Here is a 24795-nt window from a genome sequence, read left to right as displayed (position 1 = left end):
ATATTATATTTACCTTTACTATTAATATTTAACTACTAGATTAGGTACTAGTTTCAAAATACAATCTTAATTTAATTTATTTGTGGACTAAATATGGATCCATTATGTTTTCCGTATTATCATAATTAGCTGTAGATAATGTGGATTTTAACCACTTTTTTAATGAGTGTCTAGAAATTTCCGAGATATTTTCCTTTCTGTTCATGTACCTATACAGGTATGGAGCTAAGAAATTGTACTGACGTCTGGCAAAAGTGGTTTTTGTTAAGGGTAATGGAAAGTACGTTCTGCGCCTTAACTTTCTATGCTGTATGATGGGTTGGGACTTGCTCTTGTGATGGCGTAGTACAGTAAACATTATATATAGCTGACGTACAGAGAGCAATTCAGAATCTTTGTACAATTCTTCTGTTGGGTATCTACGCCACTTTTTCAGCATTACTTTAATGAGTGCTCTCTGCGCTCTTTCTACTTCTATCATGTGGGTAGCAGCAGCTCCACCCCATGCAGGTATACAATAGATAAGCAGTGATTGACAGAGTGCAGTGTAAATATTGAGAAGGCTTTTTTGGTCTAATATGTCTCGTAGATTCTTGAAAATGGGTATTAACCGTCGTACTCTCTTTGCTAGTGTTGTAATATGTTGGTGCCAGTTAAGGTGTTGATCGATAATGACCCCTAAATATTTTATTTGTGCAGTTTCTTCTAGGGTATCACATGTGCACATGGCAGGGATATTAGTTGCTTCCAGAGAGTTACAAGGATACGTGTGAAGTTTCAGGCTAATGCTTTGCACGGGCTGTGATGCTTTTGTGATACTAAAGCACATGAACTTTGTTTTTGATGCATTTACAGTTAGCAGGTTAGCTTCTAAACTTCTAGTTATTATACGAAGTCCTTGCTCAGCATGATTTTGAGCCTCTTCCCAGGTAGATCCATGAAATATGACGGCGGTGTCATCAGCAAAGGCAAATATGTGACTATTTTTTATTTCAAGTCTGCATAAGTTGTTCATGTAAGCTAAGAATAGTGTCGGGCCTAGTGTGCTACCTTGCGGTATTCCATGTGTGATGTTGCTACTCTGGCTACAAACACCGGTAACCTTCACTATTTGACTACGGTTACTTAGATAGTCTTTAAACCATGCTAATTGTGTTCCACGTATTCCTAGATCTTCTAACTTTTCTAGTAATAGAGGAATTGAAATGGTATCAAATGCCTTTTTAAGATCCAGAAATACACCTACACATTTCTTCCCCTGGTCCATGTAACCTGCTAGCAGTTTACTCAACGAAATCACCGCGTCTTCTGTTGATTTTTCGGCACGAAAACCAAACTGATTGCTTGCTAACAGGTTTTCTTTCTCCAGGTAAGCCATCAAGCGTATATTAACAATTTTTTCAAGAATCTTACTCAGCGTGCTTAGAAGTGAAATGGGCCTATAGTTGCAAGGTATCTCTTTCTCACCATTTTTATATACAGGTATCACTACAGCTTTCTTGAACACATTCGGGAATGTACCATTAGTTAGGCTAAGATTTATTAAGTGTTCAATAGGATAGCAAAGTGTTTCTCGGTTCTTGATTAGTAATTCTGCTGAAATATTGTCCTGTCCTGGGGCACTTCTACTTTTTAATTTGCCTAATATGCTTTTAATTTCATAAATATTTGTAAGATACATTGGCATCGAGTGTAATTTACTTGAATCTTTAGTTACCAGATTAGCTAATTGGTTTTCACTTTTATTCAATTTTAATAAAATTTCATTAGCTAATGTACTGCCCACATTCGTAAAATACCTATTGACAACGTTAAGTGAATTTATAGAAGATGAAGATATGTTTAGTAGTTCACTAGCTGGATTATTTTTTGTATTTATATTACCAATTTCTTTTATGATATTCCAGGTTTCTGCTTTGTTACCATTTTGTTCTTTAAGTTTATTTTTGTAATATTCTACTTTAAGTTTCTTAATAATGTCTTTACATGTGTTCCTATATCTGGTATATTTTAATTTAGTTGTAATATCTTCTGGGTGCTTTTTAGTAAGTAAATGTAGTTTATCTCTTTTTTTAAAACAATTTAGTAAACTAATTGTTATCCATGGTTTCATTGGTTTCCTTTTTCTTGATATAATGTGAATTTCTGTATTGGTAATAACAATATTTTGCAGAATATCAATAAGCGTGGTTGCTGCTTCATTTGCATCCAAAATTCTTAGGTAGTTATCCCAGTCAAAATTCTTTATACATTTTTCAATCTCTGCATAGTTAATTTTAGTCCGCGTATAGGGTCCCGATGTGCATGTTCTTTGTGTAGGGCAACCTCGAATGGCTAGCAATGTAATAGAATGGTCTGTAATATCTGTACTAAAGATGTAGCTTTTTGGAATTCCACTTAGTTTGCACATAAAATGGTCAAGGCATGTCTTACCGTGCGTTGGAAGATAAACAGCTGGTGAGAGTCCATGGCTAGCGATTATATCTAGGTAATCAATCGTTATCTTATTACTCACGTCCAGAATATCAATATTTATGTCTCCTGTTAGTACAATATTCCTAGTACGTGTTGTGGTAATTACAGTATCCAGTGAATCTAAAAAAGTAGTTGCGTCTTTAAAGCAGCTCGGTCTGTATATGCCCAGTATAGACATGTTACCCACTTTTGCAGCCAAACAGTTAGCTTCGGAGATGTTTATTTCATAGACATTAGCTGTAATATCCGATTTTGTATACATAATTACCCCGTCATTTTGATTGTAGCTTTGTTTAGTAAAGTGCATATGATAGCCATCAATTTGCGGCGGAATTGAGTTATCATTGCACCAACACTCCGTCAGTACAATTATGTCTGGATGGATTTTGAGAGTCAGATAAATTAAAAATGAATCGAGATTTTTATTTATACTTCTTATATTAAATGAGACTATATTGAAGTTTATGCTCCCATCAACTTCATAGTTTTTTATGTCGTCGATTAATTGACAGGGTATTATACAAGTTTGGTCTATGTCGTTGTATAGTTTTTCAGTACTATCAATCACTGTAAAGACAAAATAAAGACCGGATTATCTCATAGATCGGTGGTGATAAAGTTAAATACGGAGTCGGGTTATAGTCACAGTCATAAATAATGAATATTAGGTAAAGAATTTTCAATTGTTTAGGTATAGTTATATTAAAGGAGCAGTGGTTGCAGAATTGGTATCCATTTTTTTTTATACGATTGTGTATGTGGAGTCTGATGGGATGTGTGATTTCCATGGTTGTGTTTGGTATGTAAAGGTGAGTGACAATTACAGTTATAGTTACAATACTTAATAAATTTTCAGTTGAAGCTAATAGTCATTTAGTTTTCGGTATCTTATTTAAATCTTCTTCACTTGAAATACGCACTGCGGAATCACCGTCCGTCCTGCGTATGTATATGTTGCCATGCGCAGTCCAGCAGTATTTAAAATTATTGCTTAGTGAAAATTGCCGTGCGTTATAAAATAGCCGTTTAGCTTTGGGAGTTAAATTTTCAGAGATATATATTGGGACGTCCGGGCCACTTCTTTCGATTTTGCCAGTTGATAAGGCTTTATTTTCTTTTCTATACTTCTTAACATAAGACAGAAATTGTTCTTTTTTAACCACGGTCGTGAATTCGGCTATGATCGGCTTGTTATTGTTTTTCGCGTTCGTCCTGAATATATCTTTTATTAAGCCCGGTTCTTCTGGTGATTTTACTAAGGTGCAAATATCTTTGACAACTTTTAAAAGGTCACTTTTTGTCTCGTTTTGACTCACAGGTATATTTCTTATTTCAATACTAGAAGATCTTGCATTTTTCTCCAACTTCTCTACTCGTTCTTCCAGCTCTTTTATATAACATAGACTCGACTTTCTTTCCGCTTCTATATTTTCAAGTTTGTTTTTCATCTCTTCATATTTTGATGACATAAAGTCCATAGATCGGCTCAACTCATCGTTTTGACGCTCAATTTTTTGAAGGCTTTTCTGTAATGCTTTTAATTTCTGTTCTTGTTTACTATTAGAGTTGGCAATTAATGTCTTAAACTCCTCCATAAATACAGACAAGTCATCGTCTCGCGTCTCGTCCCTCTTTCGTTTGGGACGTTCTAATGGGAAAGACGATATAGTCTCTTTTTCGCGCTCCATGGTGGACAAAATATTAGGATCAGAGTCGTAAGCTTTTTTTGGTGGTGAGCGATCTATAGGCATGGTGCCAAATTAGTTTAAAGAAGTTTATCTAATAGAATGCAGTCTAATATTATATAGCGTATTGATAAAAATTTGTTTCTACTCGAACTGTCGATCTCGGTGCACTCCTGAGTTTAGGTATGTGAATACAGCGGTCAAGGTCGCATAGCCAATTCAGTCGAGCGGCGCACGGCAGCCGGGATGTACACTGCTATGTACTCGTGCGCCGCGTCGCGTCATTCATTCGCCGCTTATGATATTCGTAGTGACGGTACCTGTCAACGGGCGCGCTCGCGTAATGGCTTCGCTGTGGGGTTCCGCTTGAAGTCCAGTTTTGTTCAACAGTTTCTGTGTCAATCCGTCACGTCCTCTCACTGTTTATACACTCCAATTGTTTCGCGTGTTTTCACAAGTACTTATAATTGATACGGTGAAGTTAAAAGTTTAGTAATTACAGTGAAATTGAATAATAAATAGGCAGTACTTCTAATGCGTCCGCTCGGTATCGAGGTCCGGGAGGGAAGGGGGAAGTATATTTTATAACTTCACTTCACAAACCTGCTCGCACCTATAGTCATCCGCCTCGCGTATTTTGTATAGACAACTAATAAATAACGTTTTTCTCATTGTAGTTTTTTTTAAACATGGACATGATATACCATTTTAGAATCCTCACAAAAAGTTCTTGAATTTAATACCCATATTGCAATATTAGAAAAAAAAAATTTTTTTTCACCTCCAGTCTATAGCGTTTTACAGACGTCTTGTTATTTTTTTTAGTTTCACCTATCTAAGAGCACTTGGGTCATTAAGACAAATTTAACGATATCCTAATTACGTAAATCCGTTCAGTGGTTTGGAAGATGAGGTAATAAAGAATATTCCATACATACATACATACATACATACATACATACATACATACATACACACATACATATATACATACATACATACATACATACAAACATACATACAAGATACGTGCGAAAAAGTCTTTGCAAGGTATTCTTCCCTATACCTTGCAAAGTGAGAACGTTGTCCACTAGAGGGCGGCGCTGAACATTTCGGAAAACAAGGAAGTGACACAACATTACTATTTAAAATTGTATTTATTGCTTTTGGAAGTATTCTCCGCGAAACTGGGTACATTTTTGAATGCGATAGAACCAATAGTTGAAGCAACCATTGCATTCGGAAGATGGGGTCTCCAAAATGGCCGTTAGTAGGCGTCCCACCATTTCTTCAGGTGATGAAAATCTCTGACCACGCAATTTATTCTTTATTTTAGACTAAACAAGTTTGACAAAGCCTTGTGAGAGACCGAGAATATTGTTTTAAATAAATAAATTGTATTCGATTTTTAAAATCAAGGAGTTTTCAATTAAAAAGATTTAATTAAATATGACAGTGGAAATATTCCATTCCATCCATTCCCGATACTTTTAGTGCAGCCTATGTATCCCACGGTGAGAGGTATCGTTAGCGGTATTTTGGCGGCCACTTGTAGTATATCTATTGTATTAGTATTGACAATACGTTGATTTTATGCTTGATTAGTTTTGTATACTTGCTTCAAGTAATGAAAGTTTAGTATTTTCTACGTCTAAGTAAGGTTTTTTTAAAAAACGGGACTAATATTTTTTTCATGTTTAACGTTTTTTTTTCATGGTCACATTGAAAACAAAAATTACTATGCAAAGATGTACATCTAGCTTAAAACACGTTCATCTAGTAAGAACGCCAAAGGTGTAAGATAAGGTGTCTTCGTTCCGAAAGGGGTTGATTATGTAAAAATCGTTACTTATTACAATTTGTAACTGTCACTTAAATAACAAAAGAATTTACATTGAATCATAAGATAAACAGTTGGAACTAAAATAGCAATTGTGACTCTTTTGGGACGAAAATAGCAATTGTGACTCTTTTGGGACGAAAATAGCAATTGTGACGAAGTGTTTGAAAATAATGTACAAATATGTACAAATAATGTTTTACATCTTTGGAATCTTTATTACATGAACATGTTTTTAAGCTCGGTGTACAACTTTGCCCAGCACTTTTTTTCAGTATGACCGGTAAAATTACATACAAAAAAATCGTTTATCATAAAAATAAATTGTCTCAGGCTATCAATTAATCTATGAATAACCACGATGTCATGGGCTTACAAACAATTGAGATACAATAAACGGGTAACACTTAGCTTCAGTAATTTTAAATGCTAAAAATCTTTTGTTATGCCTACGTTAAAAGCAATCTGGAATATGCTTGTCATATTTGGTCTCCACAATACATACTCATGCCCATAGGCTGGAGTCTGTGCAAAGACAATTCGTCAGGTACCTCGACTTTAAAGACTAAGCAAATTAACAATTACGAAAAAGCCTGTGGGCGCGAGTGTGCCAGCGAGCGCACTATAAGATAGCCTCCCTGGAGCACAGAAGAAATCAAAATGACATGCTTTTGCTGCAAACTATCTGGACAAGCCGTGTCGATTGTCATAGCTTGCTATCAGATTTTTCATTGAACGCGTCGTCTTTTAGACCTCGGAAAATTCGTCTTTTGAATGTGCCTCAATCCAATGAATTTACGTTCAGAACTTTTACTTCAAATTTCTCGAACCTAAAACAAGAATAACTCTCACTTAGACTTTCATCTCTCCAAAGCGCAATCGATAAAAGAAATTGCTACAACTCACAGGAACATCTGAACACTCTCACCTCGCCGCGCACCTCATCCTCATACCCACACCCTCATACTCTGTAGCACCCGCGGTCGGTCGCGACTGTTTTATAATTATTGTTCATTATTTCCAACTGACTGTTTTTTTTACAAATATATTTTACATTTTTGTTATTTTTCTTTTCTGTTTAAATATTTCATGGAGTCGGGGTTTAAATTCTTATTACAAAGTACATGTGTACGTAAATAAATGATTTGTTCCTAAAATTATATATTTTTTAATTATTGGGTGCCGGGATGAAATAAAATATGGCTATAATTACTTCAATTTTAAACATTATTACACACACAATAATTAAGTTTAAACACTGTTTAAAAAAGAGGCAAGTCCCCTATTACTGAACTCTACGCTGCGATTTTTCATATTATAACATTGTTCGCCGGGTGAAGCCTCCTTACATGATGATGACGTACGACCACGTACAAAGTACCTTTTTATTTTCTTAAGACCTTGTAAACCAACTGTATCAGCAAATACATGATACCACTTGACGATCAAAGATGAAATTTGACGTACAAAAATGTACCTCGGTCTCCTTGGGGTCGAGCGCGGCGAGGTGCAGCCGCGGCGCTCAGACGGTGGGCGTACCTCGGTTTCCTTGGGGTCGAGCGCGGCGAGGTGCAGCCGCGGCGCTCAGACGGTGGGCGTACCTCGGTCTCCTTGGGGTCGAGCGCGGCGAGGTGCAGCCGCGGCGCTCAGACGGTGGGCGTACCTCGGTCTCCTTGGGGTCGAGCGCGGCGAGGTGCAGCCGCGGCGCTCAGACGGTGGGCGTATCTCGGTCTTCTTGGGGTCGAGCGCGGCGAGGTGCAGCCGCGGCGCTCAGACGGTGGGCGTACCTCGGTCTCCTTGGGGTCGAGCGCGGCGAGGTGCAGCCGCGGCGCTCAGACGGTGGGCGTACCTCGGTCTCCTTGGGGTCGAGCGCGGCGAGGTGCAGCCGCGGCGCTCAGACGGTGGGCGTACCTCGGTCTCCTTGGGGTCGAGCGCGGCGAGGTGCAGCCGCGGCGCTCAGACGGTGGGCGTACCTCGGTCTCCTTGGGGTCGAGCGCGGCGAGGTGCAGCCGCGGCGCTCAGACGGTGGGCGTACCTCGGTCTCCTTGGGGTCGAGCGCGGTGAGGTGCAGCCGCGGCGCTCAGACGGTGGGCGTACCTCGGTCTCCTTGGGGTCGAGCGCGGCGAGGTGCAGCCGCGGCGCTCAGACGGTGGGCGTACCTCGGTCTCCTTGGGGTCGAGCGCGGCGAGGTGCAGCCGCGGCGCTCAGACGGTGGGCGTACCTCGGTCTCCTTGGGGTCGAGCGCGGCGAGGTGCAGCCGCGGCGCTCAGACGGTGGGCGTACCTCGGTCTCCTTGGGGTCGAGCAGCGCGAAGCGGCGGTCGAGCGCGGTGAGGTGCGCGAAGGTGAGGTGCAGGTGCGCGTGCAGGCGCAGCAGCGCCAGCTCGCGGAAGTGCGCGGCGTACAGGTGCGCCACCACGTGGAACAGCAGGCGCAGCACGCGGCGCACGGCGGCGCCGAAGTGCGGCGGGAACTCGTTGGCGAACTTGGTGGGGAACACGGCCTCGTCGTGCAGCGTGCGCTGCGCGTGCGTCATGACGTAGTCCACGTACTGCGGCGCCGCCACGCGCGACTTCTTGCCGCGCTCGTCGTACCACGCGTACGAGCGGCCGCCCGGGCCCGCCATGTCGGCGCAGGCGGGCGCGCGCGCCGAACAGAACTCGGACACGGCGCCGTACAGCAGGTTGACGTGCTCGAACAGCGCCAGCGTGTGCGACGCCAGCCACTCGTTGAGGTCCAGCCCGCGCGGCAGCTCCACCAGCGCGCGCACGTCTAGCTCGGGCAGCTTGCGCTCCAGCAGCGCCTCCTGCAGGTACAGCTTGGGGTCGGCCGCCTCGCCCTCGCGCTCCTTGCGCCGCGCCTTCCTGCGACAGGAGAGCGGCGTCACTTCACGTCACTGCCTTCTACGGCTGAGCCACGGGGCTAGCGCGCCTCAGTCGGCGCAGCAGGCAATGGTAAATAAATAAATAACATACTGACTCGATATTTGCAAAATAAATAAGATTATAAAATTTCAAAATCTACTAAAAATATTTTATCGTAATTAGATGAAAATTCCGTTTATTCCCTGGTCCCTGGCGAGACATATAATACTGCCATATTAAAAATATGTTGTGATCAATATTATACTCGATTTTTTTTAATAAGTCGGGAATACTTTTGTCGTATTTTTATTGATTAAATATCTTATTAACCGACTTCAAGAAAAGGAGGTTCTCAATTTTACGCGTATGATATATTATTCCCCCTTTTATTAAATTTTTTTTTTTTGAATTTTTTTTAGTTTTTTTCAATATTTGTTGCCTCATAACTTCGTCATTTATTAACTAATTTAGATTTTTTTTTTGTTTTAAAAACCTTGGTCCATTGGTTTTTTTTTCTTGAAAATCGGTTTAATAATTTTGTGTCATTATTATGTGAAAAAAGATAAAATAGATACAAGAAATCGGGCATTTTTGAAAATTCTGCACCTTTTCTTAGTGAGATCAGAAATCAGAAAAAAAATCGAGTATAAAATTGATCACAACATATTTTTAATTCGGCAGTATTGTATGTCTCGCAGGGACCACGGAAAGCTCTAAACTTGAGTCGAACTCGCGTGACGAACGTTGTTAATCTATCATGTTTTTGAAAACTGACCTGAAATTGTAACTAATTAATAATTATATAATTCTCTTCGTTTCTTCTGAGCTTATTTGTTTTGTTAAATATTTATCTAAACTTTAAATATGCAAGTTGGTACAATATTAGATGATTTACCAAATTAATTAAAAAAATTTGAGTTTCAAAGTTTTCCAAAAAAATATCTTTAAAATCCTCTTATCATGATCCTATTACTTTTCAATTGATGTATCACACAATGATGTTTGTAAAAGTTTTGACCCCCATAAGTGCTCCCCATATTCAAATTTTACCTATTCGCGATACATCCCTGTATTTGGGTCACTAAAATTTATATGTGTACCAAATTTCAACTGGATTGGTTTGGTATATTCGGAGAAAACAGACAGACATTAAAATGTGCGCAAGTGAGATTATAAGGGTTCCGTTTTTGTACTACGTACGTTCGGAACCCTAAAAATTTCACATTTTCGTATGCCGCAGCGAGACACTGCCCTATTGACTATGGAAGTAGCGAGGGCAATAGACTTAGAAGTCCTATGACCAAGTTACTGTGGGGTGTGGTAGGAGGATCATTAGCTATCATTTCTAATGATCCCTCCTATCACCCCTTGAAGGGAACGCTATGTGTTTCCAGTGATCCTGTATAATAATTATTAATTTCTGCTATTCTTTAGAAATGATATCACGTTAATGTTGAGGTGGTTGAGGTCACAGTCCGGCGCGCTCGCGATATGTTATCGGCGATAACCGCGGCGGAACATCGAACGAGCCACGAGCACGAATCTCGTCGGCCAATAGCACTGGTTTACACGGTTTCCATCCCCCAGCTGAAAGTTTTTATTTTGTTACAAAATCATTATTCTGGTTTTTTTATAGTATTTGAATAAGCTTCTATTGTAATGGACTAACTGTAGTCTCCTAACATGTTTTCAGACCAAAACCCTGTATGTTTCAAAAACTTTAAAGATTCAAGATTCAAAAACTTTTAAATCTTGGTGAAAATGTTCCCCCTGTTCATCATCATTCTTTTAAGTTTTCAGGGAAAAAACTCAATTGGAAAAAAAAGATGACATGATTGGTCCCTGGGTTTTAGAAAAAAAAACATGGAGATTACAGTTCTTAAAATTTCCAATAAATCGGTAACAATCTCCTTGTAATTTTCTATGAACCTTTGAGACCTACTGTACGAGTACGTCGCCGGTGGTATCCGCGGACAGCTGTTGCACCTACTGTTGAGACCTACTGTACGAGTACGTCGCCGGTGGTATCCGCGGACAGCTGTTGCACCTACTGTTGCACCTACTGTTGAGACCTACTGTACGAGTACGTCGCCGGTGGTATCCGCGGACAGCTGTTGCACCTACTGTTGAGACCTACTGTACGAGTACGTCGCCGGTGGTATCCGCGGACAGCTGTTGCACCTACTGTTGAGACCTACTGTACGAGTACGTCGCCGGTGGTATCCGCGGACAGCTGTTGCACCTACTGTTGAGACCTACTGTACGAGTACGTCGCCGGTGGTATCCGCGGACAGCTGTTGCACCTACTGTTGAGACCTACTGTACGAGTACGTCGCCGGTGGTATCCGCGGACAGCTGTTGCACCTACTGTTGAGACCTACTGTACGAGTACGTCGCCGGTGGTATCCGCGGACAGCTGTTGCACCTACTGTTGCACCTACTGTTGAGACCTACTGTACGAGTACGTCGCCGGTGGTATCCGCGGACAGCTGTTGCACCTACTGTACGAGTACGTCGCCGGTGGTATCCGCGGACAGCTGTTGCACCTACTGTTGCACCTACTGTTGAGACCTACTGTACGAGTACGTCGCCGGTGGTATCCGCGGACAGCTGTTGCACCTACTGTTGAGACCTACTGTACGAGTACGTCGCCGGTGGTATCCGCGGACAGCTGTTGCACCTACTGTTGCACCTACTGTTGAGACCTACTGTACGAGTACGTCGCCGGTGGTATCCGCGGACAGCTGTTGCACCTACTGTTGCACCTACTGTTGAGACCTACTGTACGAGTACGTCGCCGGTGGTATCCGCGGACAGCTGTTGCACCTACTGTTGAGACCTACTGTACGAGTACGTCGCCGGTGGTATCCGCGGACAGCTGTTGCACCTACTGTTGAGACCTACTGTACGAGTACGTCGCCGGTGGTATCCGCGGACAGCTGTTGCACCTACTGTTGAGACCTACTGTACGAGTACGTCGCCGGTGGTATCCGCGGACAGCTGTTGCACCTACTGTTGAGACCTACTGTACGAGTACGTCGCCGGTGGTATCCGCGGACAGCTGTTGCACCTACTGTTGAGACCTACTGTACGAGTACGTCGCCGGTGGTATCCGCGGACAGCTGTTGCACCTACTGTTGAGACCTACTGTACGAGTACGTCGCCGGTGGTATCCGCGGACAGCTGTTGCACCTACTGTTGAGACCTACTGTACGAGTACGTCGCCGGTGGTATCCGCGGACAGCTGTTGCACCTACTGTTGAGACCTACTGTACGAGTACGTCGCCGGTGGTATCCGCGGACAGCTGTTGCACCTACTGTTGAGACCTACTGTACGAGTACGTCGCCGGTGGTAGGGTTAAGTTATAGTATAATCAATAATCGTGCGAATTTTCTGACAGATGCTAATGTCACTTTGTAAAATAATGATACCATATTTATTGTCATAGTGATGTCCTGTTCTGTATAGGTAAAAAAATAGTGCCTCAGATCATTCACTCTCAAAGAGGAATTTTGAACAGAAAGTTCTATCATAGCGCTTAGTGACAGACGGTTGAAAGAAAAATTGTGTAAATTATGTAATTGATCAATTTTTTACCTATTTGCCCTGATCTCTAAGGGTACCACTACTTCCGATTTGAAAATTTAAGCCAAGCTACTCTACTACTAGATACTAATATTATATAGGGGAAAGATTTGATTGTTTGTTTGTTTGCATTGAATAAACAATGACTATTCAAATGTTCGACTCTGTGATGGTCAAAAAACTACAATTTAAAACAAATATCTAGAGCCTAAGCCAACGCAAACACTAAGTTTAGAATCGTCTGATGATGAAAATAAAGATGAAGAAAAAGTAGAAACAGAAAAAAATAACAATAAATTTATGACTCTAATATCGGAACTCCGAAGATCAACGAGAGTGCATACGGTTACGGTACATTTTATCTTCCATTTTAAAATATCTAGTTTAAACTTTTAAATAGGATTAGGATAGGGTTTGAACAATTTTAAATAGGATTTAAAAAAAAAAAATTAATCCTAATTTCATGTAATACAAAAAAATAATATTGTGTATATTAAATTTGATATGAGTCAACTACCCTATTTATGCAACAATATTTTATTAATAGAGATAGTAAATAAAAAGTAAATTTTATAGAGATAGTAAAAATCTTTGCTATTGTGTATTTATTTTTCATTCGTTCTTTAATAATTCTGAAATACAATAATACTGAAGTAGGTAACTTACTTACGCGGACGAAGTCACAGGCGTTGCTAGTCATTAATAATTAATACAATAACATGAAAAATATGATCTATTAATTAAAAGCAATCATTTAATTTTATTTGTCTCAGTTATTAGTCAAATTAAATAAGGTCTTAGAATAATTTTATTTTCATCACTGTGACTCAAAATAAGTTTTACGTTTATTATTAAGCCATAGACTGAGAAATTTCTTAATAAATAACAGATGTAACTGTTATTTATTAAAATTATTTACTAATTTGGTTCAGAACATATTGAGTGAATCATGATCGTTCACTTTGTCACATCACTATTTTTGATTCAATAAAAAATGGTATCACAGGAAACTTCAAAAGAGATCGCTGAATTCATTATTCGACTATAGTACTTTAATCCCTTATGTAATACACAAAAATACCGATAACGATATCCCACACCACGGGATAGACGATAAAAAATTCAACCTCACTTCGCCTTTCCAGGGAAATATTTCCAATTCCAATGCTATTTCCCTGGAAAGGCGAATGTCCCTGATATCATGTTTTTGAAAACTGACCTAAAATTGTACCTAATTATATAATTTTCAGGCTTATTTGTTTAGTTAAATATTTACCTAAACCTAAAATTATTATTATAATTTAAAGCATACAATACTTAACATTAAAATGTTTTTCAGATAGGATAGGTACATTGACAGTTCGTTTCACTGTTGAAAGTTTGCCGCGATTACCGATATTAGCACGTATTATGAATGTCATAAGGTAACTGTCATCGTACCCATGCTATCTGAAAAACACTTTAGTTTCGATGAATAGGTTTTATAATAGTATGCAAGTTGGTAGGCACAATATTGAAGTTCTTCTGTAGAACCTAAGTAGAAAACTAATTTCTGTATTTTTTTCTAAATTCAATAATTTCGGAGTTAAACAGAGAATCGACCAATGCTAATCTTTAAATCCTCTCTTTCATTTGATGTATCACATCACACGATGCAGTTTACATTTTGTTTGTGTTCTCCATTTGTTACATTGGTAGGCACAATATAGAATGATTGTACCACGTTAGTTCATTTTAAAATTACAAAAAAAATATATATTTGAGATCCTCTTAATAAGTTCTTTTATTTGATGTTTTTTTTTAAATTTTCCATCTTGCCCCCAGAAGTAACCTTCATATTCAAAAATTTCATACTTTCAAAATTTTCCAGAAATGTTCAAGTAAAATGCTTATTTCTGTATTTTTCTCAAAATTTTAGATACAGCAGTTTCGGAGAAAAAGGGCATGGTCAATTTTCATCTATTGGTTTAAATAACTGAAAAGGTAATTTTCTTTTAATTCCAAAAAAAAAAATATTTTTAAAATCCTCTTATCAAGACCTTTCATTTGATGTATCACAATGAAGTTAGCAAAAAATTTTTTTCAACTTTCCATCTTACCCCCATGTTCAAATTGTACCTATTAACGATACATCCCTGTATTTGGGTCACTAAAATTTAGATGTGAATTTTAACTGCATTGATCCAGTACATTCGGAGAAAACAGGCAGACATTAAAATGTGCGCGAGTGAGATTATAAGGGTTCCGTTTTTGTACTATGTACGTTCGGAACCCTTAAATCCCCCAGGGATTTTTGGAAAACTATCAAAATCAGTTTTAGATAATTCGGTGGTGTATCTACCATTTGCGTTTTATCCATTAATTACGCGACAGCCTGTATATACCTACAACTTGATTATATCGAAGTCTCGGTCTTAAGAACATAAGTACTTGAACACTGAGGTAAAGTTGATTAGTCTGTAGTCCACTCATCGGTCGCTATGTTGTTTTTCAGATAGCATGGGTACGGTGACAGTTCGTTTCACTCTTGAAACTTTGCCGCGATTCACTATTATAGTATGTACTATGAAGGTCATAAGGCAACTGTCACCGTACCCATGCTATCCGAAAAACACTTTAGCTGGCGTACCGTCCCTAGCCCTAGTAGTTACTGGGTAGTCATAAACCATACTTTCATGAGTCATTGAGTGGCGCCCGCCGCCCGCCGCCCGCCGCCCGACCGTCACGTGGTCCTTGTTGTTTACAATTTACATTTAGTTGAACACCTAATGAATTCGACTTCACTGATAAAATAAATGTTAGTGAAGTAATCGTTAGCGTCCGAGACACGTGAAGTTTCGCCGAAATCTCTTGAAAATAAAAACTAAAATAGATATAATTTAGTTAGGAACGTAACGAGTGATCGTCCGTCGGAGCGATAAGACGACATTGAGTGTGTCACGAGCACGGCACAGGCACACTGCACAACGCTGAGCACGCAGCCCGCCAGCCGGCGTGTCGGTACGCCGCCTCACCTGAACGGCACCGCCGCGTACAGGTACGACGGCAGCGAGAACAGCACGCCCAACACTACCGCATGACACATGACTGCGGCGCCGGCGCGCGCACCTCGTAATGCCGAGCAGCCCGACTGCCGACTGCCGGACACTCGGCCCGCCGCCCGCCGCCCCGCGCGCCCCCCGCCGGCGCTACGTCACAGATGAGTCGACGGAACAACTCACGTCAGCGGCGACGACGAGTGGGATACATCGGCTCTGCGGTGCGCTAAGGCGCCAACTCACCGGCGTCAGTGACTTATGCTAGCCATTGACGATCAATTATTCTCACGTTTCTGCAGCGCCCACGGCTATAATCGATCGCGTGTTAGTCGCTGCGAACAAGAGGGCTCGATTTGATGCAAAGAATATATTTTAATTTTTCCTGCCCACAAGCGTGCAACGATTGACCGTCTGTTGGTGACGACTGTCGTCGATTATTCTCGTGAGACATACTTGCATACTTTCTAGTAAGAGTACATAAAAATACTAGGGCTAAATACCAGGTTTTAAAATACTTTAAAGTATTTGGCAGTGATTGTCTGTGCCGAAGGAAACTAACTCATATTGTGAAGGAGTAAGAATCACAGTCGAATAAGCAAAATAAAATACTTCAGAGTATTATTATACTTTACGCATTAGGAACCGATTTTTCATATTCGATCGATCGATCGTTACATCATATCGCCCCCGGAATGAAACAAGTATGGGCAACCCACCACCTCCCATGGCCCTTTCAACCTCTCGGTAATTTGGGCCGAATCGAGGGAGGGCGAACCCGGTACTTGCTCTTTGCGTGTTCCCGGGACGCCTTCTTGACTCCCTACAAGTTATTTTCTTTTCGCTCCTTGTCCCTTGATACTCACTCTCACCCTTCTGGGGCTGGACGACACACGACGTTGAGATCCGCTTGCCCGCCGCGATCCATGCATCACCTTCGACCGGCGGTCAACGGTCCAGAGCGCTCCGCCTCGCGTGCCACCGATGCGCGAACTCCCGCAGCTTGCCGAAGTTGACCGCCGAGCTAACGAGATCCTGGTAGTACACCGGTCCCGCCTCTTCTCTGACGATCCCTTCCAACATTGCACTCCGGAGGTCCTCGTACTCGCCGCATTCCCACAGGACATGGTGGAGGTCTCCCTCCGCCAGCCCACACACACAGTCGCCAGTCTCGCTGAGGCACATGTCATGTGATAGGGGTAGGCCTTACCCCTACCCTACCCCTAACCTAGGCATACACTCCCCTACCCTGCCCTACCCCTACCCTACCTTTACCCCTACCCTACCCTTACACAACCCATACCCTACCTGTACCCTACCCTATACCTTCCCTTCTTGAAAGTTTACATCGAGTTTCACGCGGACGAAGTCGCGGGCATCCGCTAGTATTTATATAGGTATCATATATATTAGCCGAGTTGACACAGTTTCTGTCATACAGGTCGGACTGAAAATCCTCTTAAACATACTTATTCGCATGCGCTGCCTTAACTATTGTGTAAAATTGAAATTAATGTATAGAGACTTTATGTATCTTTAAAAGTTCTACAAAAAAGTCCGCGACACTATATATCTATCTTCTATATATTAGCAGATATAGTACCTTTTGTGTTTTAAAAATTATTAATTTTATATACTTAGGTTTACGTCATTATTTATACAACTAAACTTTAATCCTTATTAAAATAAATTATTTAATAATCACAAGGATATTATGGAGATAAGATTTGCCCTTTACAGTATGTTAATTACTTAAATAGTTTCGGAGATAATACAAAATTACAAAAGACGCAGAAATTCCGCTATATGACGCCCGGCGCTTTCATTTACGTAGTTCCCGATCCCGTGTGAATATGGGGATCAAACATAGCCACACTCGCAAATAACGTAGCTTTCTATTGGTAAAACAATTTTCCAAATCGGTCCAGTAGATCCAGCGATTACCTCCTACAACCACACGAACTTTACCTCTTTATATTATTAGCATAGAAGTCTTTATTTCTCTTGGTCATACCACCACTCTCGAAGGACTGGACCGATTTTGCTAAGGGCAGGAGTAAGATTGAGAAGTTACAGGGTAGGGTAGGGTACGAGTAGGGCAGCGTAGGGGTAGGGTAGGTTTAGAGCCGGGTTTGGGGTAGTGGTAGGGTAGGGGTAGAGGTAGGGTAGTGGTAGGGTAGAGGTACGGGTAGGATAGGGAAGTGGTAGGGTAGGGGTAGGATAGGCGTGAGATAGGGGTACGGGTGGGATAGGGGTAGGAAAGGGATAGGGTACGGGGAGGGTAGGGGTAGGATGGGGGCAGGGGTAGGATGGGGGTAGGGGTAGGATGGGGGTAGGGGTAGGATGGGGGTAGGGGTAGGATGGGGGTAGGGTGTAGGTAAGGTAGGGGTAGGGTAGGAGTAGGTTTGGGGTAGGGTAGGGGTAGGGTGGGCGTAGGGGTGGGGTAGGGTAGGGTAGGGGTAGGGTAGATGTAGGGGTTGGGGTAGTGGTAGGGTAGGGGTAGTAGTAAAGTTGACATCGAAATTTACGCGGACGAAGTCGCGGGCGTCCGCTAGTAATTTACAAAAAGATAACTTGAAATGTGAACGATTTATATTAATTCTTTCCCTCTAAGTTAAAAAATAATAATAACAATTGGAAATAAGTTTTTATTATGTAAAGATGCCATTTAATTAACTTATGGAAAAAATTCGGTGATCTTGATTAATTATAGATATTTTTTTTTTTCATTAATTTATATACAAAATAGCAACAGTTTTTACTTTAAAGGGTTCGAAGGTAGTCCTATATAGATATGATTTGATTTTGTTTCAGCTTAAAGGTTTACTACCTTTAAGCTGAAACAAAATCAAATCGTAGTACCGGAGTATTTGATATAAGTTTAAATTTAATACCTCTGAGCTTTATGAGGACAGGGGGTAAGTTTAAAAATATTTTTATTATAAATGTATGATGTACTACTAAAAATTGCACAAATGTGAAGGAAGAACAGAGGACGGTTCGAGCACCGAGGTAATCGGCGTTACCGATTTATGTACGTGCACGTTTGCGTGTGTAGTGTGTAGCGTGTAGTGTGTAGCGTGTAGTGTGTAGCGTGTAGTGCGTAGCGTGTAGTGTGTAGGGTCAAACGCGCGCCAGGCGGTGAGGCCGACGCGTGCGACGCGCGCGCGGCCGCGGGGCCTGCTTTGAGCTTACCAGAGGCAGTCCAGCATGACGCGACATGCGCGCGGCGGCTCACTCACCTGCAACAAGGGACGCACGGGTCAGCCACAGCCACAGCCACAATCCACAGCCCACACGACAAAACTAACTTACGTTAGTGCGAAAATAAATCGACTCGATATTCTATTGAATATCGAGTCGATTTATTTTCGCCAAAGTAAGAGTCGGCCAAATTCGAAACCGATTTCGATCGATTCGGGCACTAACGGAAGAGTTTTGGCAGGCTTAAGTTTTGACTGTAAGTTATTTAGTGATGCGAAAGCATCAGTCGACGGCTCTGGCAGCGGTTGTGGTAACGGCGGGGCAAGGGGTGTCAAGAATCTCCGGGGGAGATTCCGCTGCCAACCCCGACAACTAGATCTGGCAACGTTGAGAACCGACGAAAAGATGATCGAGCTAGAAGTAGTGAGCAAGTTGCGCTGGGATGTAATAGGTTTGTCTGAAGTCCGAAGAAAGGGGAGGACTCGATAACCTTGGAATCAAAATCAAAAAAATCAAAAAATCAAAAATCATTTATTTCAAGGAGGCTCAGTTTACAAGCACTTTTGACACGTCAGTTGACTATTTGTAAAGATTCTACCACCGGTTCGGAAGGCAGGTTCTGCTGAGAAGATACCGGCAAGAAACTCAACAGTTGCTCTTTTGAAAAAGTCATACAGTATTATAATTTACAATTGATAACAATTACAATTTCTTATAGTTTTATTTCCTGTGTAAAGGTGGAAGCTGATCCAATGGCCTCCAATCATCTTTATCACTGAGGAACTCATCAATAGTGTAGTAACCTCGACTAAGTAAATATTTTTTAACACATTGCTTAAAGCTATGCATTGGCAGGTCCATCACAGACTTGGGGATCTTATTATAGAAGAGTACACCCAAACCTACAAAAGATTTTTTTACTCTTTGGAGACGATAAATCTCCTTTTCGCTTGTACAAATTAATATTTTGTCTTATATATATATATATTGACACACATATATATATATTGACAGATAAAAATTTTACTAAACTCTCTGTCTATTGTCGTGAAAAGTGTACCAAAGAGCATGTCTAGATGATTATTTTCAAATGCAATACCTACTTGGAATTTTAGAAATAATAGTGTTTTTGAATCAATCTATTTCATTTACTTTCAGTTATTGGTTTTATTATTTAAGATAGTAATTATTTGAACACTATGATCAGACCTTAATTTATCCGAATCCGGCAACTTGTTCTACTACCGGGAGGGCGACCATATTTTGTCCCAGGGTGGTGTTGGGTTTATCGTCCGCAAATCCCCCGTGAACAGTGTTGTACGAGTCGAGAGTGTGTCGAGTACGGTAGCGTACCTCGTTTTTCGAATTACCAAACGGTATTCGTTGAAGATTATACAGGTTTACGCGCCGACCTCGATACAAACCGACGAGGAGGTAGAGATATTGTATGAGGATATATCAAAAGCCTCGCACTCCTACTACAATATTGTGATGGGGGATTTCAATGCAAAGCTGGGTGTAAGGAGCGGTTCACAGTTGAAAGTGGGGCAATTTGGTAATGGGCAACGAAACCAGAGGGGCCAAATGTTGGCTGACTTCATGGAGAAGGAGGGTCTCTTTATGATGAACTCCTTCTTCAGAAAGCCACCACAAAGAAAATGGACTTGGATGAGCCCCGATGGTTCCACGAAAAACGAGATAGATTTCATCTTGTCTACCAGACGGCATATATTCAACGACGTCTCTGTGATCAATAGGGTCAAAACCGGTAGTGATCACCGAATAGTAAGAGGCACATTGAATATCAACTTACAGCTGGAACGGTACAAACTGGTGAAATCTACGCTCCGACCCTTTCGTGCCCAAATCCAAAACCCCGAGAGCTTTTAACTGGAATTACAGAACCGCTTCGATTACCTAGCAGATTGCGTTGATGTGGACGGTCTAAACAACAGACTTGTGGAAACTGTCCATACGGTTGGGTCTAAGTTTTTCAAAACCCACCGTACAAAAAGAACCAACAAGTTCTCGGACCATACACTCAAGCTCATGGAGGAGAGGCAAGAAATGAGAATGCAGTCTTCAACAGACGCGTCAAAGTACCGTCGGATTAATAGACAGATCTCTAAATCGCAGACATGCGACTTGCGACGCTTTAATACCGAGCGTATCAAGGATACAATCGAGAACAATCGAGGCTCCAATGTCTTCGCGAGAGATCTGTCTATTGGACGAAGACATTTGACGCGTTTAAAGACCGATCACGGCAATATTATTTCTTCTAAGCCCGAGATCTTGAGTGAGGTCGATACACCTCTAACCAACCTTTAACCAAAAGCCTGTTGACAGTTTGGCTAAAGACCCTAGAGCCAAATTGACTCGACACTATCCGAAGATATCCCGGACGTCAGCCTATACGAGATTAGTATGGCTCTCAAACAAATTAAGAACAACAAAGCACCAGGTGATGACGGAATCATAGCAGAACTCCTGAAAGCGGGTGGAAAACCGATACTTAACCGCAAAAGGTGACAATACCTTGCTGAAGAACTACAGACCCATCTCGTTGTTAAGTCATGTATACAAGTTGTTCTCGAGAGTCATCACGAATCGTCCCGCTCGTAGGTTTGACTCTGAGTTGAGACTCTGGATGACCTAGGTACCATGCTCAACGACCTCAGCAGAGTTTCTCAACGTGTGGGCCTAAAAATGAACATGAGCAAGACGAAGATCATGTCTAATGCTTATGTTACGCTCCACCAAGTTATTGTTGAGGACTCTGCGCTCGAAATGTAGACGAGTATATATACCTAAGACACACAGTCCAGTTAGGTAGATCCAATTTGGAGTAAGAGGTGAATCGCCGAATCCAGCTCGGCTGGGCAGCGTTTGGGAAACTCCGCGACATCTTTTCGTCCGAAATTCCTCAGCGCCTGAAGACGAAAGTCTTCGAACAGTGGGTGCTGCCAGTGATGACATACGGATCCGAAATTTGGTCGCTAAATATGGGCCTTATTAGAAGGCTCAAAATCACTCAGCGGACGATGGAGCGATCTATGCTTGGAGTTTCTCTGCGTGATCGAATCAAAAATGAGGAGATCCGCAGACGAACCAAAGTCACCGACATAGCTCAGCGAGTCGCTAAGCTGAAGTGGCAATGGGCAGGCCACATAGTTCGAAGAGCCGATGGACGTTGGGGTCCCAAGATGCTGGAATGGCGACCCCGCACCGGAAAGCAAAGTGTTGGTCGACCCCCACTAGGTGGACCGAGGACATTAAGCGGATTGCAGGAAACCGCTAGATGCTGGCGATTCGAGATCGTTGTGCTTGGTCCATGCAAGAGGCCTATGTTCAGCAGTGGACGTCCATCGGCTGATAATGATGATGATGAAAAAATATCTATGCTATTTGTATAATAAATAATTTAAAAATGTTACCGACTTCAAAATAACAAACGTATGCAGAAATCACTTTGAAGGCGGTGACCATGGTCCAATCAGTCATCTACCGTTTTCCTAGCTTTAGGGTTCGAATTGTTTTTTCATATTTATATGAGACTATCTTCGGAATGTACCCTTTACAATAAAAAAGAATTATTAAAATCGGACCACTTAATAAAAAGTTATATTTGGTTTTACACTAAAATTATTAAAAGTTATATTTGGTTTTACACTAAAATAAATTTACAATCAATCACCCCCTGTTTTCGTAATGTAAAACCAAACATAACTTTTTATTGAGCTGTCCGATTTTAATAATTCTTTTTTTAATGAGAAGGGTATATTCCGTACGTGGTCCCATATAAATTTAGAAAAACAATTTCGATACGTCTATCTTCTTAGTAAATAATAAAAAAAATGTCACCATTGATAAAGCACTTCTATCAGTGGGTACACTCCAATCAAACTTTAATTACAGTTAAGTTGAAATAAAACAAATCAGCATTTGAAAATCAAAGCATATTTTCACATTATCTGATAATTTTATTGAATATCTATACTATACGTACCTATTAATGTGCCTATTGAAAACCATACAGCATTGTCTTGAAGATCGCATTTGTGTTACCCTTTCTGTTGTCAAAACATCGATACAGTAGTTCCTTGAACCTTAAAATTAGCCAAGTCAAATCTTAAGCTTTCTAATCTATAGTTTGGCACCACTTAAATATCATTTCTTTTGTTGGCATAATCGATAACGACACACATCATAGAATTTGGCTTCCATTTTTAACCGACTTCATAAAAAGGAGGAGGTTCTCAAATCGAGTCTATGTTATTTTTTTATGAACATTTTTTTTGTTTGAAATGGTATACTCCCAAGGTGGTCCCGTTTTTTTCATGTCAGGGTCAGATGATAGGATCCTGGAGAAATCAAGGGAAACTTTCAAAAATCGTAATGGCGACTATAGCGTTCCTTAATATTTTCATTCAGCATTTTAAACCACTACAATTTGAGGTAATGGAACTTCTCAACGGTTTACAATAGATACCTTCTGATTGGGCTTAATCAATTTGTATTGATGAAGACTTTCCACCTAGCTGGGTTGTGATTCTCATCAGGGGTCTGATGATGAAGACAAAGGACAGGTAATGTCAAAAGTCAAAGTCAAAATTCATTTATTTCAAATAGGCTTAGTTTACAAGCTCATGGAACATCTCAACGGTTTACAATAGCTACCTTGTGATTGGGTTTGATTAATTTGCATTGATGAGGACTTTCCACCTAGCTGGGTTGTGACTCTCATCAGGGGTCTGGTGATGAAGACAAAGGACAGGTAATGGAACATCTCAACGGTTTACAATAGCTACCTTGTGATTGGGTTTAATTTGTATTGATGAGGACTTTCCACCTAGCTGGGTTATGACTGTCAATAGGGGTCTGATGATGAAGACAAAGGACAGTTAATAGAACTCTTCAACGTTTTACAGTAGCTACCTCGTGATTGGGCTCAATCAATTTGTATTCATGAGGACTTAGGTGGGATGTGATTGACATTAGGTATCTATTGATAAAGACAAGGGACAGTTAATGGAACTTCTGGACGGTTTACATTAGCTATCTTGTGATTGCGCTTAATTAATTTGTGTTGATGAGAACTTTACACCTAGATGGAGTGTAACTGTCATTACGAGTCTAGTGATGAAGATGAACAGTTAAGGAAACTCCTCATCGGCTTACATCTATAGTAAGTATACTAGATCTTTATCAAGATCTATATCTATATTTAGTGTAATCATACTAGATCTACATCTAGTACTAGCGGACGCCCGCGACTTTGTCCGCGTGGTGTTCAGTTTTTCAAAAATCGCAAAGGAACCATGGATTTTTCCGGGCTGAAAAGTAGCCTATGTGTTAATCCAGAGTGAAATCCATTTCCTTTTCAAATTTCAACCAAATCGCTTCTGTAGCCGCAGCGTAAAGGAGGAACAAACATACGATGTGTGATGGTAAGAGGTAACGTTTGTGTGCTTGTAGGGATACAACATCTACAGAACCGATTTTGAAAATTCTTTCACCGATAGAAAGCTACGTTATTTTCGAGTGTTATAGGCTATGTTTTTAGTTCCTACGGGAACAGGAACTATGTGGGTGAAACTGCGGGGCGTCTTTTAGCGACATTTTTTCGTCTTTTAGAAATTTTGTATTATCTTCGAAACTATATGACTAATTAACATACTGTAAAAGGCAAATCTTATCTCTATAATACCCTCTTGTTTATTAAGTATTGATAAGGATTTAAGTTTAGTTGTGTAAATAATGACGTAAACCTTAGTATATGAATAAAATAATTTATTAAAGTACAAAAGGTACTATATCTGTTAAAATATAGAAGATAGATATATGCTATCGCGACATTTTCGGTCCTTCGGTCTCTCTTCGGGTTCTCTTTAAACGTGGTGCGATGACCAATGGGAAATAGAGACTTATATGCTAATATTATAAAGAGGTAAAGTTTGTATGGTTGTAGGAGGCAATCTCTGGTTCTACTGGACCGATTTGGAAAATTGTTTTACCGATAGAAAGCTACGTTATTTGAGAGTGTCATAGGCTATATATATATAGTGGTTGATCTTCATATTCACATGGGAACGGGAACTACGTAA

At 40.8% G+C, this 24795-nt stretch overlaps 1 protein-coding gene across 10 annotated transcripts in view; it reads right to left on the bottom strand.

Annotated features, from left to right (window-relative positions):
• The window catches only part of LOC112051181 (MOB kinase activator-like 2), a 43733-nt gene that overhangs the window by 1889 nt on the left and 17049 nt on the right, over positions 1-24795 (bottom strand). For 6 of the 10 annotated variants that reach the window (XM_024089708.2, XM_024089707.2, XM_052881912.1 and 3 more), the window contains 2 exons: positions 18680-18726; positions 8284-8863 (listed from right to left, as the gene is read on the bottom strand). In XM_024089708.2, the coding sequence (XP_023945476.1) occupies positions 8284-8863; positions 18680-18696 (597 nt within the window). In that variant the 5' untranslated portion in view covers positions 18697-18726. Of the gene's footprint in view, positions 1-8283; positions 8864-15463; positions 15622-18679; positions 18727-22697; positions 22798-24795 lie in introns of those variants that run through there. The other 4 variants (XM_052881913.1, XM_052881909.1, XM_052881911.1 and 1 more) reach the window with 3 other exon arrangements.

This window comes from Bicyclus anynana, chromosome 6, assembly GCF_947172395.1.
Source record: "Bicyclus anynana chromosome 6, ilBicAnyn1.1, whole genome shotgun sequence".
Classification (NCBI taxonomy): Eukaryota; Metazoa; Arthropoda; class Insecta; order Lepidoptera; family Nymphalidae; genus Bicyclus; species Bicyclus anynana.
The sequence above is the reverse complement of the archived record's forward strand: the minus strand, read 5'-3'. Positions and strand labels throughout refer to the sequence as shown.